The 20,090-nt window shown below is 46.0% G+C and overlaps 1 protein-coding gene across 4 annotated transcripts in view; it reads right to left on the reverse strand.

Moving 5' to 3' along the window:
* shroom2a (shroom family member 2a) overlaps nt 1-20,090 on the reverse strand; it is a 93,489-nt gene that overhangs the window by 21,287 nt on the left and 52,112 nt on the right. For 3 of the 4 annotated variants that reach the window (XR_013933347.1, XM_080431498.1, XM_080431499.1), the window contains exons 4-7: nt 9,112-9,237; nt 3,273-5,479; nt 2,366-2,784; nt 1,644-1,732 (exon numbers count right to left, since the gene is read on the reverse strand). Coding sequence is in view for 3 of the 4 variants with exons in the window: in XM_080431498.1 (XP_080287624.1) it covers nt 1,644-1,732; nt 2,366-2,784; nt 3,273-5,479; nt 9,112-9,237 (2,841 nt within the window). In the remaining variant the exon portion in view is untranslated. The remainder of the gene's footprint in view (nt 1-1,643; nt 1,733-2,365; nt 2,785-3,272; nt 5,480-9,111; nt 9,238-20,090) is intronic. The other variant, XM_080431500.1, reaches the window with a different exon arrangement.

Consider the following 20,090-nt stretch of genomic DNA (forward strand, 5'->3'; position numbering starts at 1 on the left):
ATAATGGACCCTACTGTTGCCCCAGACAAAACCTCTACCAACTGACAGCCTTCAGGGATGCAGAGGAAAACACAGAAAGCCACGTGACACCTACAGTATGAGAGGAGTACAGTAATGATTATGGTCTGCAAGCTCTCAACGCGCTGCACTGGGAGCTTGCATATCGGATTTTTTTTGGGCGGCTGTAACCTAAGGCACCGATTTAGTCTCGACTCGGCGGCGGGAGGCGTTGGAAAGCGTCTGCTGCCGACAACTTGTTGTCGGATAGCGTTGTTCCGTTGGGTCCGGACCTCTATCGACCCCGACGATGAGAAACCGAGCATGTTCAGTCTTTGGGCCGACTGGTAGAGCCGTGGGGTAGTGAAGAGGGGGGGAGAGAGGGGGGGTAAAGTTTTGGTCCGAGCCGGCTTCGGTGTTGCCAGATTCTACCAGATTATGTGAGTGAAAGAAGCGACCAGGTCTATGAAAACAAGCCCAAAAGAAGCGACCAGTCTCACCACTTGAGCCCTATTGTATCAGCTATTTTCAAAAAGAATCTTGAAAGCAAGCCCAATGAGCAACTACACTTCAGGAACAAGCCCAAACAAAAGCAACCAGCAACTATGGATATTTACAAGCGACTTTACAGAAAAACACGCCCAAAGTCACTTATAATAAGCAGACCTGGCAACACGGGCAGGCCAGCCTGCCAGCTCTAACGCATTAGCACAACAATGTCTGTTGCAGTCTGAAGTAGTCTGTTTGGTGGAGAGTCACCTTTAGTGGGGTAGAGGCCGTCTGATAATCAGAAGGTCACTGGTTCAACTATATTGTTTTCTCCACTATGATTGTGGAAGAGGAAGCACTTGTTCTTGTTTCCTCAACAGACCTGGCGTGTCGACAGCTCTGGCTTGAGGCACGCAAAGCCGTGCCCTGAGCTGCCGACGGACGCGCACGTCAACGAGCGTGCCATCCGTGTTGGCAGCCACGGTGGCGACGGAATTGTTTTATCAAGTAACCTCTTAACCCCTCAGAGCGCCGGTCTCCGCCAGGGCGGGTTGTCTACCCAGGGCCCGCAAATGTTGGAGGGTTGCTATAAGACAATTAATGGTATGTGGGAAATCTGACTGATATATCTTGATCACATCTTGACTTCAGAGATAAATATGTACCGTGATGTGCCATCACCGTTTGTGAGAGTTTTGGACAAAAGTTGTAAGAGTTGTTGTAGCAAAGTGTGTTTTGAAGAAAACGCAAAAGGATGGAAAATCTAGTTGGCAGAAATTAGTGGAAGTTGTGTCATGATCCAAGGAATCCAGGGAAAAAATGATTTTGATTGTGCAATTGTTCAACAGTTTTTTTTCAGGCGAATAATACTTAAAAAAAAAAAAACTTATAAAGTCAATGCAAGCTTACATGGAGCGAAAAAGCGAAAAAGCGAAGCGAAAAAGTGTCTTTTAATTATTCGGAACGAGTCCGAATTTTGCGTATATTCGCATATTCGCCGGTGTGTAACCGCCTTTATAGGCCAAAAAAGGTGAAGCGAGCTGTTATATCGCCACCGTGAGGTTCTCCCTTGGCCTACTGGGAGTAGGTTTCACGCCAGGATTAGCTGTTCACAGACACACAGGGGTCAGGGGCGAAAACATAAGACAGGTTCTTACCTTGCGTCGCTTCCCGACTGTTCGACAGCCTGACACTCCTCCTGCTGTGAATATTCTGCAGACTTTCTGCCCGGTGCCGGAGCCTTCTGCTAAAAGAAGAGGACACAAAGACAAAGGCATGTCCCCTTTAAAAAAAACTAAAACAAACAACAACAAACATACAAAACATTGCAGAGAGACAAAGCTTCTAGTTCTCACAGGTGTCAAAAGGCTCCTGTCAAACTCAGAGACTTGGAGCTTGTGCTTGTTTGGTTTCTAACGAGACAAAACAAAAAGTGAGGGTGTGCCTCTACCGCCAAACCTGGATTAATATTTGACTTGGCTTTCCGTCGCGCCTTTCTCTTAGTCACTTCAGTGAGCAGAGCTTGTCTAAACAAAGGATTATACATTTCATAATATGGTGCACGTTGATAAAGTCACGGTGCGCTGATGAGGGCAAAGCTCACTGTTGTTGTAGTCTAAACAACGTGAAAATGGGAAGACATTAAGAGTGCCAGCCACAGTTAAAGGGATAGTTCACCCCCCAAATAACTGTTTTTCTATCCAAGAGTCTCCTTTGTGTCCCCTAACGGAACCGCTGCCGGTCATCAAATTATTGAAAATATCCATGAATTCAAGTCTCCATGGGGGGACTAATGGATAGAAAAAAGGTTATTTTGGGGGTGAACTATCCCTTTAAAAAGATAAACGTATAGTTGCAGAGCTAGAGGTGAAGACCTCACCTGTCTGTAGAAGTCTGCTGAGGGGGAGGAGCGTGACCTCTCGTGGTGGAAACAGCTGGGTTTGGTCACTTCCTCCCCCGGCCCCGGGTCCAGGATGTTGTCGGCAGAGTGGTAGCGCCCTCCGGAGGCCCGGGTGGTCTCGCCGGCCTTCTTTTGGACGTTCCACCTGGCCTCGTACTCGGCGAAGGTGCCCAGCCTCTGCTGCTCCAGGAGCGTTGTCGTCTGCGTCCCGTGAAGCACCGAGTGAAGCGCCGACTGGTCCTCCGTGACTCCGTACTCAACGGCTCGGCACTGGATCCCTTTCGCCGACGCCGGGCCCTCCGGTTGGCCCGTGGAGCCCAGGAGGACTGTGCTGTTGGCCTCCTTGGGGTCCTCGTAATAGTATTGCATCGGAGGAGGTTTGGGAAAGGCTGGTTTACCTGTAGGGGTGCAATAGTTAATCCAACTATTCAGTTTAATTTATTATTAAAAAATATATCTATTTATAATTGATTTTCAAAAATAGCCGATCTACAACAATAATTGCTTAAGCCACTTCCGAAACTTGGTAGGTGCACTTAGATGGCCAATAGGGACAGGCGGTAATTGATTAAGCCCCGCCCCCTCTGTGTTCCTATTGTCTGGGCTTTAAACAGCCATAAATCCAGTTCCCAGCATGCTAAACTTCCCAAACTTGCTAGGTGCTCTTTGACGGCCAATAGGGACAGGCTGTAATTACTTCAGCCCCGCCCCCTCTGTGTTCCTGTTGAGCAGCCTTGAAATGAATGGACAGGGATTTGACATTGTTCCTCTAGTTCAAATAGCTTAATGAAATGAACTCATCAAAGGCACTTCACACTGGGTGTGATATTTAGATGAATCGCTATTATTGCAAAGAAAATAACTGATAGTTGCAGCCTATAATTACCTGCAACCTCAAAGTGCTTCCGCTGGTTGTTTTCCGAGGGAGTCGCCTCTTCCGTCGTTCCCACCTCGTGGATCTTATCCGGCTCGGAGAAAGACCTCGCCTTCTTTTCCGCCGGGAAGCGCTTCCGACCTCCGATCCGCGTGACAGGAGGAGGTCCCGCCTTCCCCGCCAGAGACTCGGACACGGTCGGCAGAGAGCCGAGGTCTTTGCGCAGCGCCGCCGAGTAGGCGGGCGGCGCGGAGGACTCCGCGGAGGGGTGCTCCAGCAGGACGGGCTCCAGGTCGCGCCTCCTGAAGGAGGTGGCTTTGAGCACGCGGGCCTGGGCCTCCTTCAGGTTGTCCTTGTACGAGGTGGGGGCCGAGCCTCCTTTGGACTTCCAGACGTCGTCGTCGTCGTCGTCGTTCCCCTCGGGGTCCGCCGCCTCGGCGCCGGTGAGCGCGGCGGCGCTCACGCTCTTCTGCAGGTTGGCTCTCCTCATCTGGATCTCGTTCCTCAGCGTGGTGGCGAAGCGGTCCGCTCGCCGGACCTGCTTGCCGCCATCGAGGGACTCGACCGCGTCCCGGTCGGCGGTCTCGGCCGACAGGGAGTGCAGCATGGGCGTGGCCCTGGGGCAGATCTGGGCGGCGCCGCCCTCTTGCTTGGGACGTCTGACCTCCTGTGGTAGTTCTCGTTGTTGTTGCAGCGTAGCCGGCAGAGACCGCCTCTGTTCGGGCTGTTTGCTCGCGTACGGCGTCTCTGCGTTCTGGGAATGAATCCGCCTCTGGCCTCCTCCTCTGTCGTCTAAAGCGGGTTTAGCTAGCAAGGTCTCCGGCATGGCGGCAGGCGAGGCCGCTACGGGCGTCTGCTTATGGCACAGGCCGTCTTCCTGCTTGCCGTATCCGTTGGTGTTCTTGATGTGCTGTTGCAGCTGCTGTGAAGGCAGTTGATATTTAGCTTTGTGGACCGTCTGGGGGTCATTTGTCACCTGTGTCACCTCCATTCCCGCGGCGCCTTTCTTGTCCTCCGTCATCTTCCCCAACAGCGGGTGTCCGCCAGGCTGGCGTGCCGTGACGCAGTAGTATCTGTGTGCGGCGCTGTCAGGGTTTTGGTTGATGACGGCTGGCGTGGACGAGGCCACGGCGGTGGGATTTGAGGAGTTCCTTCCCTGGTTGTTGGGGCCGTAGAGCTGGCCCGTGGAGCAGGCTGCCGTGGGCAGCTCCTGCATGCTGCTGTAGTAGCCGCTTATGTTCTGCGTCGGCTTGGCAACCGACACGGTCTTGGTCTGGGAATACAAAGTGCTTTGGTCGCCGCTAGTGTAGTGCCACTGGCTGTACGGCTGCGAGGGCTGGCCGCCGAGCCGAACGTCACTGCTGGACAGGGAGTACTGTCTGTTTGAACCAAACTGGTTCTGATTATAGCTATCGGGCGTAAAGTAAAACTGATCCGTGTCGCTTTTGGCCGGCGGTACGTGGCTACGTCGGCTCTCAGCGGCACGTTTGGCGTTGTCGGCAGGCTCCGTTCTTTTCTCCGGCGCTTTCTCGTGGGCTTTAGGGTAGACGACGACGTGCGTTGTTTCGGGGCTCTCGGGGTAGGCTATGACCAGCCCCCTCTCGTGGACGACCTTGGTCGCGGCGAAGCTGTCGCTGCGTACCGGCGGCAGCGGAGGTGGAGGCGAGGGCGAAGAAGTGGCTTTCTTCCTCTCGGGGACGTGCCACACGGGTCCACAGCTGGCCCTGCTGGAGCTGGAATGGCGTGAGCCGGCCTGCGGGCTGTCGGCGCGCGCCGGGCTATCTCTGCCCCCAGTGCCTCCTCCTCCCGCCACGTGCAAGTACCCGGGTCTGTCGTCCTGCTGCTTGGCGCCGTCGGTCAGGCTCTGGCCGGGCTGTCGGGCTCCTCCGCCGCCGTGCTTGGCGACGCCCCCCTGCTGCCCCGCCGAGTCCCACTGGCTGACCTTGTAGAGCATGTTCTCCGTGGAGGCGGCGTTGCTCTTGGACAGCGTGTAGTCGGGCGTGCCGGAGCTGGTGGAGAAGGAGCTGTACGCCGAGTCTCGTTTGCCTCCCCCCGGGTCCAGGTGCTCCTGGCTGTTGTTGTGGGACTTGGTGGGGGGGTACGGGTGGTGGGGGGACACGTGCTCTAGGCTGTCCATGCTGCCCAGGGAGCTGAACTGGTCCGAGACGCGCCGCAGGTTGGTCTGCTCCCATCCAGAGGAGAGGTCGGTGGACGACGAACTGGTGGGGTCAGAGGAAAGAGACACGCCTACAGTTAGTGTGTATGAAAATGTAAAGACAGGGCAACAGATCATTTTAACCACATGAACCCCAGAGTCCCTATTCCGGCCACGTCATAAGAGGCGAACATTCTGCGAAATTTTGGAAATGTTTTTTGAACTGCTAAAAACACCAACATTTCCATAATACTGAGGGCTGTGATGTCAGGAGTTGTGGTAGCGTTTACCTTGCTACAGCTTTTGACCAAACCACTCCACAAATACAGGGATACTTGTATATTATCAATATACATTTAACCCATTAAGACCTGAAGCCGATTCTACAAATGTCTTCTAAATCCCGACACTTTTCTGAAAAACATATGTTACGTTTCTATATCAGTGATGCTCAAACCTTTTCATGTCAAGGACCCCCAAAATTATATGGATTTGGTCGCCGACCCTCATCTCAAAATATGTGGTTCCAGGGACCCCCAGAAGCAAATATTTGAGTTAAAAATGTTTGCTTTAAAAATACATATATTCAACGATTTGCACACATTTTCATGATTTTTCAAAAATAGCAGATCTACAAGCTCATAGTGCGGCACTCGTTAAAAAAGGTTAAAATAATGCTCAAATAAAAAAATTACACAGATGCGTTCCGGGTCTTAATGGGTTCATTTGATATTTAACAGTAGAGAGGCTAGCCTGGTAAACTCCCTCCCTACGGAAATCTCATTTGCATTTGGGAAGTAGGCTGTGAAACAAATGTGTGTCGCAAGCGTCTTCCATTTGACGGTGTCAGGTTATAGAGAGGCTGCCAGAGCATAAACTGTACAGCTTGTTTTGAACGCTAGACAATCATGTACATTTATTGGCCAACATTATACCAAGTACAGCCTATACAGTATGTACTAACTAACAACTTCCTCCACTCATAATTTCATTACTGTAATATCCGTGATGCGACCTACAATTTAGGCATTTAGCAGACGCTCTTAATCCAGAGTGATTTACAGTAAGCAAGGACAACAACAAGATAATACATCAAATGCAAACCTATCATCAGCCTGTACATTGAAACTATACACACTATAGGATGCCAGGTCAACAATGACCCTGGCATCTGTCTTACATAACATGCCATCTAAGTCACATTTGAGCCTTTGCATAAGCCTGCACCTGCACCTGTACACAGGTACAAATCATTTCCATATAATTATTTTAAAAAGCAACTGATAGTTTAGTCTAGATATGCTGAAGCATGTACATATCTGACGTTGGCCCTTTTAACGCTTTGAGAGTGTACAAATGTAGGATTTTAACCCTTTAAGACCGGGAACGCATCTGTGTCATTTTCGATTTATTTGGCTATTTTTGAAAAATCTTGAACATTTTTGCAAATCTTTGAATATATATATTTTTAAAGCGTACATTTTTTACGCCGATCTGTGCTTCTGGGGGTCCCTGGAACAACATATTTTGCGATGGGGGTCCGCGACCAAATACATATCATTTTGGGGGTCCTTGACATGGAGCACTTATAGCAACATAAGTTTTTTCAAAAAACTGTTAGGATATAGAAGACTTGTAGAATATATATTCAAAGATTTGCCCAAATTTTCACGATTTAAAATAAGCAGAATAAGCATAAATAGCAGATCTACAAGCTCATAGCGTGGCACTCGGTGCCACGCTATGAGCTTGTATATCTGCTATTTTTGAATAGTCAAAATAAATCTAAAGTGACACAGATGCGTTCCCGGTTCGAATGGGTTAATGTGTAGGAAGATTATGTTTGAGTGAAATCTCTCTCTTTGGATTTGACTTCATAGCGTTGCTATTCTGCAAAAAGCGATCCGTATCAACGGCAACGTTTCTGCACATAATATAATGAGGAATAACACGTTCATAATGGGAGCAGAAGATTCACTGTCACATCACAGACAACGGAATGTGATGATGACATCAAAAGATTGTATTTTCCACCATCTTGCAGGCTCATTGCTCAAAAAAAACCTCCAAACACAGAAAAATACGTAGGAAACTTTCACAGAACGCCTGCGTTGCCAGAACAACACAGTCTGTCAAACACTAAGAGTTGGACTTCTAGAAGGCAGAATCAGTGGTGGAAGAAGTACTCAAATTTTGGACTTAACCCGTAAAAAAACGGGAACGCATCTGTGTAATCACTTTCTAACCATCGTTTTATACTTTGGCTATTCAAAAATAGCGGATCTACAACTCATAGCGCGGCACCGAGTGCCGCGCTATGAGCTTGTAGATCCGCTATTTTTGAAAAATCGTGAATATCTGTGCAAATCTTAGTTTGAATATATATATATTTTTAAAGGGAACATATTGAACTCAAGTCTTTTCTTCTGGGGGGTCCCTGGAACAACATATTTTGAGATGGGGTCTGGGGCCAAATACATATCATTTTGGGTGGTCCTTGACATGAAAAAGTTTGACAACCAAACCACTGATATTATACCAGCATAAGTTTATTTAAGATTTGTAGAATCTCCCAAAAGCAAAGATTTGAGTTAAAAATTTTCGCTTAAAAAACCCCATATACTGTACATTCAAAGAAGGAGAAAAAAAGCTTGTAGTGCGGCACTGAGCTTGTAGATCTGCTGTTTTTGAATAGCCAAAGAAATCAAAAAATTACACAGATTCTTTCCTGGTCTAAATGGGTTGAGTAAAAGTAACAAAAAGACTTTGTTAGCATGAAAATATACTTAAAGCGGCATAAGTAAAAGCACTCATTTGCAGTCATACTATACACACAGAATGGCCATTTCAGAATCATATATCATGTCGTCGGACTATAATTATTAAACATGAACCACTTTGAGGTTTTAACCACTATTTTATACTGTGGGGATTTGAAAATAGCCTATCTACAAGCTCACGAAGTGTTGTGAGCTTACAGATCTGCTATTTTCACTACTTTTGTGTGGCACTCTTGTATGTCGAGGTAGGGCATTCATTTATGAAAAAACTAGAGAAACTTGGAGATCAGAGGTTTTCCACGCCAACAGCAACGGCTTATAGAATGCAGAGGCCAACATTTCCAGTGGTGGAAAGTAATATTTCAAGTACATTTACTCAAGTACTGTACTTAAGTAAAAAGAAATTGGGACTTTTACTTTACTGGAGTATTTCCAATTTTCTATGCTTTTACTTCCACTCCACTACATCTCAGAGGCAAATGTTGTACTTACTTTTTACTCCACTACAGTTATTTGAAAACTTGAGTCACTAGTTACTTTGTAGATTTTGATTATTATTACAAAACACACTACCCACTTCAGCCCTATATTATTTCGGCGATTTGAAAATAGCAGATCTACAAGCTCACAAGGCGTCGTTGTGAGCTTGTAGACCGGCTATTTTCAAAAGATTTTTTAAACATTTTGAACTTGTGAAATGGGACATTCTGCACAATAAGTACTTTTACTTTTGGTACTTCAAGTACATTTTGATGCCAATACTTTTGCACTTTTACTCAAGTACATTTTGAATTCCAGACTTTTTCCTTGTAACTGAGTATTTCTTTATTGCCGTATTGATACATGATTACTTAAGTAAAACAATTTAGTACTTTTTCCACCACTGAACATTTCATGGCTGCAGTAACAGCCTTACCTTGCGTCATATCTGGTGTGCCACACTTGTGCGGGTGGAGACTGGGTTTTGGCCGTGGTCTCCGGTTGGCTCTCGTTGAACTTGGTGGCGTGCCAGGAGTGAGGCCTGCTGATGGGTTCACTCCTCCTGGAAGAGGAGAAGAGAGAGAGAGAGAGAGAGAGAGAGAGAGAGGGAAGCCACAGAACACAGCTGGATGAGAGACGGAGAGGCAGCGGCCCCTTGTGGAGAAACCATGGCAATGTGCTACTGACATACCATTATACTACATGAGAGAAGAGGCTCAGCAGATATTCACAGGTGTTACCAATGATACTAATGACGGCTCTGTTCCATTCTGGTCAAACAGAGTCAGGGTGCTGATGTTGTGCACGTTGGCTCACTGGAAACACTCTGCTACACCAGTGGGTCTAAAATTGGGGTTCAGGGACCCTCATGGTTCCTTGAGGGGGTTCCAAATGGCCTCTTGCCGGTGTGTAACTCTGAGAGTGTACAAATGGTTACGGGTCCATTTGTTTCCATTTGGTCACTCTCAGAGTTATGGTGGTCGTGGAAATTCTGAGAACTACTCAAATGGAACAGAGCCTTCATTAGTATCATTGGTAACACCTGTGAAGGAAGTGATAATATGGCTGCTGTGATTAAGTCATATCTTATTTGTAAAAACTAACGCGTACTGTAAAAGGATTCAAGCTCTACTGTGATAGTAATCACCGCAATGGAGTCTCCATCTCTTTAGTAAAACAAAAAATACATTTTCAGGTAGGGATAACGGTTTTACCCAATCAGGACAGAGAAGCTATACAGGATACAGGACAAACAAGTGAAATAGGAAGTGATGTAAAGAGTTTAAAATCCCATGCCAGCTAGTAAAGCAACCCCACCATTCTAAAATAACAGTAGTTCCATTTCAAATGTTTTCAGGTTTACTCCAGAATAACCCCACTGGAACAATTTCTGTACAGTTGACAGCTTGAGACGTACCCTCTAAAACGGCTCTTTCTGAAATGCATGGCAGGAGAGAGTACAAAATATAAAATAAAACAATACACAAATAACATAATTTCTTTGTTAAATGATTAGGGATGCATCAATTGTCGAACATCATAATCGGCCGATGTTTGCCTCGATGCATCAGAAAATAAGATGACATTCACTGATGCCAGTGGCCGAACGTTTATCTGTCGTTTCATAAATCTACCGTATATGATTTAATTTGTGCTTGTTAAAACATAGCGTGATGAAGGGCCGAAAGTTTAAAAAAACACAAGCACAAAGACATTGGTATCAGCATCAGCTTTCGGCCAAATTGTTCTTTGAAACATTGGTATTGACTCGGAATTTCCCAACTGGTGCATCCCTGTAAATGACATCAAATGTACTATGAGATCTGATGTCACTGCTGACATGTCATGGACCAACAGTGAAGCCACTACTGCATGCTTGTAGAGTTAAGCACAGCTTTCATCTAATGCCATGGTTCTCAAAGTAGGGTCCATGGACCTTTAGGGTTCCTTATAGGTCTATAACTCTGAGAGTGCACAGATGGAACCAAATGGACCTGTTACACTCTCAGAGTTATGGGGGTCCTTGACATTAACAAGGCTTGAGAACCACATGTTCTAATGACAATGACACCAACCACACGGAGCTGAGGAGAGGTGATGAACCTTGGAATACAAAGGGAACGTTACTATGAGATGATATGAACAGGTCTTAGGAGAATGGTGAGAACACGGAACATGGGGTGAAACCTGGGAGGGGGGAGAGGAGAAAGGAGAACGGCTTCTAGCGGCGACTACTAACAGAAACCATACCTCATGGAACTTCGCAAAATCTTCGTGAGAAAGCTCCTGGCCACATGTACGTCACTCTCTGAGGGCATTTTCTGAGCTACAATATCCACCATGTTCATATGCCTGGGCAACAAGGGGAGGGGGAGGAATACATAATCATACTGGTTGAGAACTTCACTTGGATAATAGGAGAAGAAGGGCACAAATATTGCAACGAATGTTGTAGGCACGACATGAACGAACGTTTGTCGGTGGTACTTGGCAAGATAAAAAAACATTCTGTAGAGGGAGTGGGGGGCAGGTAAGCCTCTCAAAATCACAACGGAAACCTCAAAACTACTCTTCACACACAACTCAACTGTTGCTTGATCAATCTGTGATTTCATAAAAAGAACAGCTAATGTGCATCCTCGCAAATGCATGGAGCTCTTGCCCCCTCTTCTGGCCACACTAGTGAACCACATTCACACGCTGTTACTTTTCTTCTCATGACAGCTTTGAATTTTGACACAATGTTGAAACAGAGAACAGAACCCAGAAATCTGTGTATTTCTTTTTAACCCATTAAGACCGGGAAAGCATCTGTCATTTTAGATTTTAACCACTTTAATCATTATTTTAAACTTTGGCTATTCAAAAATAGCAGATCTACAAGCTGCTATCTTTGAAACATCTTGAAAATGTGTGCAAGTCTTTGAATATATATATATATATATATATATATATATATATATATATATATATTTAAAGCGAACATTTGTAACTGAAATCTTTGCTTCTGGGGGTCCCTGGAACAACATATTTTGAGATGGGGGTCAGCGGCCAAATACATATCATTTTGGGGGTCCTTGACATGAAAAAGTTTGAGAACCACTGATATTATTATTAGCAACATAAGTAAAAGAAAAAAAACTGTTAGGATTTAGAAGACATTTGTATAATCCCCCAGAAGCAAAGATTTGAGTTAAAAAAGAAATATATATATTCAAAGATTTGCACACATTTTCAAGATCGTTCAAAAATAGCAGATCTACAAGCTCATAGTGCGGCACTCGGTGCGGCGCTATGAGCTTGTAGATCTGCTATTTTTGAATAGCCCCAAAGACATAAAAAAATGACACAGATGCGTTCCCGGTTTGAATGAGCTAAAAGTCACTCAACAGGACGGAGCCGTCCTCATGACCACAAACAGGACATAGCTGGGGGTGAGGTGGGCTGGATGGGGGGCTCAGATGATGCCATATGGCCCTAATGGGAGGGAGGGACCACAGACCCAGCGAGGGGTGGTGGTGGTAGGGGGGCTTAAAGAGGACAGAGAATCTCTTTACAAAACCCAGGATCAGACTCCAAGCTGTCGTCTGCCCTTCAGACAGATAGAGATCACAGCCTAACATGGCTTGATCACAGTCAGAACGCTAATGGACAGCACTAGCATGAATTGTAGAAGGGGTGACGCCGAATAATGGTAACAGGGGGGTATAGCAGATCTACAAGCTTGTAGATTTGGCTATTTTTTGCCACTCGACACCATCATACAGGCAGTGGTGGTTGAAAGGGCCACTTCACCCATTTTCCAACTTCGTATAATTGGTCCTCACTAATGAATGCTCAGTGGTGGAAGAAGTACTCAGATATTTTACTTAAGTAAAAGCAGCAATACCACAATATAGAAATACTCTGTTACAAGGAAAAGGCCTGTGTTCAAAATGTTACTTGAGTAAAGTACAAAAGTATTGGCATGAGCATATACTTAAAGTACCAAAAGTAAAGGTACTAACATTTTGAAAATAGCAGATCAACAAGCTCACAAAACGTTACTTGAGTAAATGCACTTAGTTACTTTCCACCACTGCTAATGCTCATTATAATATGGTACCACTTCTGTCTATTGGGTCCGTGTGTCAGTGGAGGGCTGTGGACAGTTCAGAAACCTGCCTACCAGTGACATCATCGACTTCTATTTCAGCATACCAACTTTCCTGTAAGAGAAAGGCTGCAGTTTCTCTTAGCTTTGAATCCCCCCCCATCCATGATGTCATTGGTAGGCAGGTTTCTGAAGTAGCCATAGCCCACCAAATGAGACACAGAATGAGTCGACAGAAATGGTGGGCATTATTGAGGACCAACTATATGAAGGTACGGTTGAAAATGGGTGCTCCTTAAATCACTGTCATCGTATGGAGTTAGCAATCAACTCCTGCATAATTTTTGGGGTTTATTAGTGTTTACACACTTTAACTGGGACCTTAAAGGGATAGTTCACCCAAATAATTACTTTTTTCCTATCAATTACACAACCCATGAAGCATTGAATTCATGGAGTTTTTTTTTGTTTTTTGTCGCACTCCTGAGCCAATAATTTGATGACCGGCGGTCTCTCCGGTAGGAGACACAAAGAGTCTCCTTTGAGTCTCCTACCGGAAACATTAGCGTCTTTCTGCCGGTAATCAAATTATTGGCTTAGGAATGCGCCAAAAACACAAAAATATCCTTGAATTCAAGTCTCCATGGGGTGACTAATCGATAGGAAAACAGGTCATTTTGGGGGTGAACTATCCCTTTAACCCATTAAGACCTGGAACGCATCTGTGTCACTTTAGATTTCTTTGGCTATTCGGTGCACTCGGTGCCTCGCTATGAGCTTGTATATCTGCTATTTTTGAAAAATTGTGAAAAAAATATTTTTTACGTTAAGTTTAGAAAACATTTTTTAGAATCGGCCTCAGGTCTTAATGGGTTAAACTGGGAAATATCGATAGGTCACATCCTACAATCTGCCTTCACAGCAAACTGCCCTGCTAAAACACACCGTCCTTCCAGGTTCATTGTCATTTTGATATTCGTTATCAATCAGGCTGACAATATCACATCATTTCCCTCAACTCAACCACTTCAACTCTAGCATCCCTCTTCTGGGGAGAGCATTGCGACGTGGTGAGCTTCCAGATCGGCTATTTTTGTGTACAAATGGAACCATAATGGATCCATAAGGGTCCATTTGGTTCCATTCGTACACTCTCAGACTTATGGGGGTCCTTGAAATGTAAACGTTTGAGAACCACTGGGTTAAGATACAGCCCAAACACCAGGGCATTCAGTTTGAATTAAGCACTGAATTGTGAATGTTGGGACAAAGCCCCGGCCCTTTTTGCTTTTGGTCCTCTTTGGCCTGGCCTGGCCTGGCTTTGCCCCGTACAAAGCCACCAGGGTCACGAGGTCCTGCCCCCGCGGCTACCCCCGGCCTTAAAAGCCTCCTGAATGATCCGATGACGAGGCTTTCACAACCCTACGGCGGCTTTCCTTCAGACGGTAAGACTGATCCGTCAGCATGATGCACCGCAACCACTTGTGGCCTGAGAATCAGCCTGACAAAACAGCCAGGGCTTCACCTCACCTCAACCCAGTACCTCTTAACACCGATATGTTCCGTATCAAACGGACAGTGAAAGCCATGACTTTCAAGGCCCTCGAGGCAGAGCTGTGATAAAGCTCGGTTAAACGCGGGGGCTGATTCCACAAAATTAACAGTGGATTAAGAGTCGAGGCCTATTTTGGAGGACAAAGAGAGGCCAGCGCGAGGCAAGTCTTCCTTCGACTCCTCTCTCCCGGTTCCTCCTCTGTGTTGCTGCTAGGAGCTAGCAGCCACACATGGCGCTGTGCTGGCGCTATTGGCATGCAAATGAGGGAGCCGGGTTTTTATTAGGCGTATCGTCAGGGGCTACAGCTGGGCCGGCAGAGATATGCCAGGAAAAGTGAATCTAGGGGGGGGGTGGGAGGGATTGTTCTCTGATCTGTGGTAGGAACCAGCCGTTTCACTGAGAAACTGTGTTGTCACAAGATTGTGGAACGTTTACAAAAGCCTGGGTTTTAAAAATAAAACCGTCACACGCACACAGAAACGACCCCATCGTGGAATCTGTCAACATTGTCAACCACGTGAAAACGTACCATCTCCCATTCTTGGAACGAACTCTACAAGATTTGGTGTAGAGGGGAGGAGGAGAAAAAAATGAGGGTGGGCCCTAGTATAGACCCCTGGGGGACTCCGGTCAACAGTAGTATATAGTTTAAGTGGTTAAATAAGCACATAAAAGTTGTGCCTTTACATCTGGCATTGCCCCCAAGAATGACAATTACAGCCAGATGACGTTTGAGCTGGAAGGATTTGCCACTAGTCTACAAAAACCAGACCAGAGATTAACTTGCATTTGATGGTGAAAACGCTAAAATCTAGTTGATCGTGGCTTAACCTGAATGATGTGTCTGAATTACAGGAGGAAAACAACAACAATCATATAGATTAGGGTCACATTATGTTAACCCCCCCCCCCACACACACACACACACACACTCCATCATCTAAATGAGTGGTTCTCAAAGTGAGGTCCAGGAACCCCTCAGCGTTCCTTGACGGGGTTCCAAATGGACACTTACAGGTCCATTTGGTTCCATGTGTACACTACTAATGCAGTGGTTCTCATTTGAACTGGGGACCCCCCAGATAAATATCATGAAAATAACAGATCTACAAGCTCACAACGCCTCGCGATGCGAGGCACAAAAAATGTGCCTCTCTCTTATATTATTTGACAAGTTGGTCAATGTTTTGATGCAGTAATGGTCTTTTTTTTAAGGTATTAAAAAGGTCTTAAAAGTCTTCTGGGGACCCCCCCATAATCATGTGTGGGGTCCCGACCCACAGGTTGAGAACCACTGTACTCGTTCAAAAACTCAAACAAAAGCCCACATGACAACTAAGTCACCAAAAACCCCAGTAAGGGGGCAACGCCACGCGTTAACAAGTCAACAAAGAAACTTTTCATTATTGGTTTAAAAAAGGCAACACAACACAACACTGAACAAGTGACACCAAAGCAAGGCTGACTTCAACTCACCGAACTCACTTCCTGTAGAGAGCCATGGGTTTCAAAGCGTAAAAAGTCATAAAAAAACAACAACAAAACAAACAAAAAAAAACATCCGCCGGCCCAGACCACAGAGTATCAGTGTGGAGTGGGAGACTGACTGAGATGTCGGGCGTTAACGTAGCAGTGCTCTAGCAGCCTGGCAGAGCTTGAAGAAGAGGCCGACCGCTAACGCCGGCACCAGCAGCACCAGCTCCTCTCTCTCCTCACACACACTGCATTCCAGAGAACACTTCAAAGACACAGAGGGCCCAGAAACCCAAAACAAAGAGCGCTGCTGGGGTCTGATGGCCACCGTCGCCTGGCTCCTCCAGCCACCAGAGCTCCAAAACACGCGCCAGTCCAGGCCAGTATAAGGTCCACAACTAACGTCTTAATGTCCACGTTTTTAACAAGACTTTCCATACACACTGCACATCCACTTTTTTTCTTTGCCTGTATCTCCTTCTTGTGTACTTTAACTGCTGTAACTGTCAGTGAAGACTGATAAATAAAGGTCTATCTATCTATCCATCTATCTATCTATCTACAAACAACTCACACACAACATGGCAGAGTGGCCCTCTCAGTGAAACTGTCCTCTCTGGGTAGATTCAGCCCAGGGGAGATCTCTCTTAGGATTACTGGGGGTGGGGGGAGGGGGTTGGTGGGGGGGTTTACCCCTGTAAGAGTGTGTGGGGGGGGGGGGGGTGGGGGGTGGAAAGGGGGCTATTGTGTCATGGCCAGTCCCCCCTCGGAGTAATCCCCTACTTCGTGTCATCTCATTGGCTCTCGGGGGCCCGATATGCTAATGATGCGGCGATGAAAATGCCCAGACCCCTCTCTCCTCTTCCTCACCCCCCCTCTCCCCTCTCCCCCCCGTTGCGGGGCTGACGCGCATTTCTCCCGTCGCTATGGCAACAGGTTGATTTCTTAAGGGCAGCGGTGGAAGACGTACTCTTGATTTTATTTACTTAAGTAAAAGTAGAAATACTTACTTCAAAAATGTACTCGAGTAAAAGTAAAAGTACTACTTGCCGTTGCCTTTGATCGAGTTATTTTTCTTTTTTCTCTTTTCTGCACTGTAACTGTATCTATACATTTATAATGATTTTTCTTTCATGCATCCTAATGGCATTTTATGATTGTGTTTAATTTGCTTGATGTTTTGTGTAAAGCACTTGAATTGAATTGCCTTGTGCTATACAAATAAAACTGCCTTGCCTACTGGCAAGGCAGTAGGCAAGGCGACGGGTCCATTTGGTTCCATTTGTACACTCTCAGAGTTAAATTGATTTTACATTGATTTTACAATATAAATTGGGGTCCCAGAGATAGAAATGCCATTAAATGGGGGTCCGTAGCCTAATGCATGTCAAACTGGGGGTCCTTGAAATTAAAATGCTTGACAATCACTGCTAGAGCCGTAAAAATCTTCTCTTATGGGGTCCCTGGCATATCTTTTCAAACGGGGGTCCGCGGGCCAATAAGTGTCAATTTGGGGGTCCTTGACATGAAAAAAATTGAGAACGACTGCTTTAAGGGTTGTGAGGAGCGGGTCCTGAAAGCCCCCTGGTAACTAGGGAACGCACTGAGCATTATTATTCAGCACCGCCGCCCAGACAGCAGCCACGCACGTCAGCCACGCACGTGATCAATACAGACGACCACAGATCATTAACCACACATGCATATAAAAGAATGACGCACGAGTTGAGCACGATCTGCGTACTTTAAATCCATTAAGACCAGGGACGCATCTGTGTCATTTTTTCGATTTATTTGGGCTATTAAAAAATAGCAGATCTACAAGCTCATAGCGTGGCACCGAGCTTGTAGATCTGCTATTTTTGAAAAATCGTTAAGATTCGTGCAAATCTTTGAATATATATATATTTTTAAAGCGAACATTTTTAACTCAAATCCTTGCTTCTAGGGGGTCCCTGGAACAAAATATTTTGAGATGGGGGTCCGCGGCCAAATACATATCATTTTGGGGGTCCTTGACATGAAAAAGTTTGAGGACCACTGATTTTTTTCAAAAAGACATTTGTAGAATAACCAGAAGCAATAAGATTTGAGTTAAAAATGTTCGCTTTAAAAAATATATATTCAAAGATTTGCACATATTTTCATGATTTTTCAAAAATAGCCAAAGAAATCTTAAAATGACATGGATGCTTTCCCGGTCTTAAGTGGTTAATCGATTCTTGATATACAAAAAATTAAAAAAACGTTTTTAAAACGCACTTCAAATGGTCCCGTAAGGGTCCATTTGGTAGAGGAAACCCGGTAGAGGAAACACAGAGATTAAACTTGCTTATACTTTATACTTAGATGTGACACCCGTGTCACACGCCGAAAATAGCTGATCTACAAGCTCGTCAGCTTATAGATATTTGTGGTGCGTGACACCGGTGTGCAACTAAGTATAAGAGGGGCTTAAATGTTTACATCAGGTATTTACATCAACCATGTCCCACCTGGAAGTACACGGACTATCCTGAATGGTTTTAATGGTTAGATCCTACACACATGGTTTTAAGTTAACCAGTGATTCTTAAAGTGGGGTCCGGGGACCCCCATGGGTGTCCTTGAGGGGGTTCCAGGTGGTCCCCAGCAAAACTAGCTATAGCATCAAAATCAGTTTAACCACCTTAACCCTCTGGCATCTGGCATTTTGTTTTAAAATACAAGACTTGACATACAAACTCACAATGCGTTGCATCGAGAGCGTGTACTGTAGATCGGCCATTTAAAAAATGTTTGAATATATTTAAAACATTTTAACAACATAAATCTTGTATGGAGCTCCATGGCACAAAATACTTTAAATAATAGCTTTGAAAACTGCAGGGGTGAAATCAGTCTTATAGCTTGTGGCCTGAGTGACCCATTAGATTTCTTTTATTATTAAAACCTCCTCTGGCATCCAAACAAGTGGTCTGGTGACAGGCAAGAAGATTACTGAACAGTTGTTTGGGCCTGGAGTTGATGGGAGGCCATTAAAATATCACAATGATCTATTGTGAGCCAAGCCACCAACAGGCCACGAGTTGCTTTCAAGGTATTTCATCAACAAATGCATTTTCTTAATGACAGATAATGTGGCTTTTTTGCTTCGGTCCAGAACGTGAGAAAAATGTACAGTTTGCAACCTTTCGTTTGCAGACAACAGAACGCCACATTGAACCTGCATTTGGATTTTAGAAAGTGAAGGGAAGAATTTTATGAGCAGTCGAGGCGAAGAATGACACAAAAATGGACCAAATTAAAGTACAAAGCAGAGCATTTAAATGACATGTTAGATGGGGCTATACTGTAGCATGAGCATCCTCAGAACCTTTGTGCATCAAAGCTTCAAGTTGTGGGTCTATACAGGGATAATATCTCATAGCAAGACATTCACTCCTGGACCTGGACTCCTACTCCTGGACCTGTCTGCAGCGTTCGACACGGTGAACCATCAGATCCTCCTCTCCACCCTCGAGGGGATGGGTGTCTCAGGCTCTGCACTCTCCCTGTTTGCATCCTACCTGACGGGTCGCTCCTACCAGGTGATGCTGAGAGGGTCTGTGTCCGAACCACACAGGCTCACAACTGGGGTTCCCCAAGGCTCGGTTCTGGGTCCTCTTCTTTTCTCTCTCTACACTACATCTCTGGGTGCTGTCATCCACTCCCATGGCTTTTCCTACCACTGCTATGCCGATGACACCCAGCTAATCCTCTCATTCCCCCCCTCTGATACCCAGGTGGAGACACGCATTGCTGCTTGTCTGGCTGACATCTCGGAGTGGATGTCGACAAACCACCTGAAGCTCAACCTGGACAAGACCGAGCTGATGTTCCTCCCGGGGAAGGGCTGTCCGCACCGAGACATGGCCATCACCATTGATAATGCTGTGGTGACCTCAACTCGGACTGCGAAGAATCTGGGTGTGACCCTGGACGATCAACTGACGTTCTCGGCAAACATCACATCAGTGACGAGGTCCTGCAGATTCCTGCTCTACAACATCAGGAGGATTCGCCCCTTCCTCACGGAGAAGGCAGCCCAGGTGCTCATCCAGGCTCTCGTCATCTCCCGCCTGGACTACTGCAACTCCCTCCTTGCTGGTGCTCCGGCATCTGCCATCAAACCTCTGGAGCTTGTTCAGAAAGCTGCGGCTCGTCTGGTGTTCAACCGCCCCAAGTTCTCCCACACAACCATCCTTCTCCGCTCTCTACACTGGCTCCCCGTAGCGGCTCGCATCCAGTTCAAAACCCTGGTGCTAGCCTATAG

The sequence above is a fragment of the Gymnoscopelus braueri genome, assembly GCF_963280865.1.
Source record: "Gymnoscopelus braueri genome assembly, chromosome: 6".
Taxonomy (NCBI): domain Eukaryota; kingdom Metazoa; phylum Chordata; class Actinopteri; order Myctophiformes; family Myctophidae; genus Gymnoscopelus; species Gymnoscopelus braueri.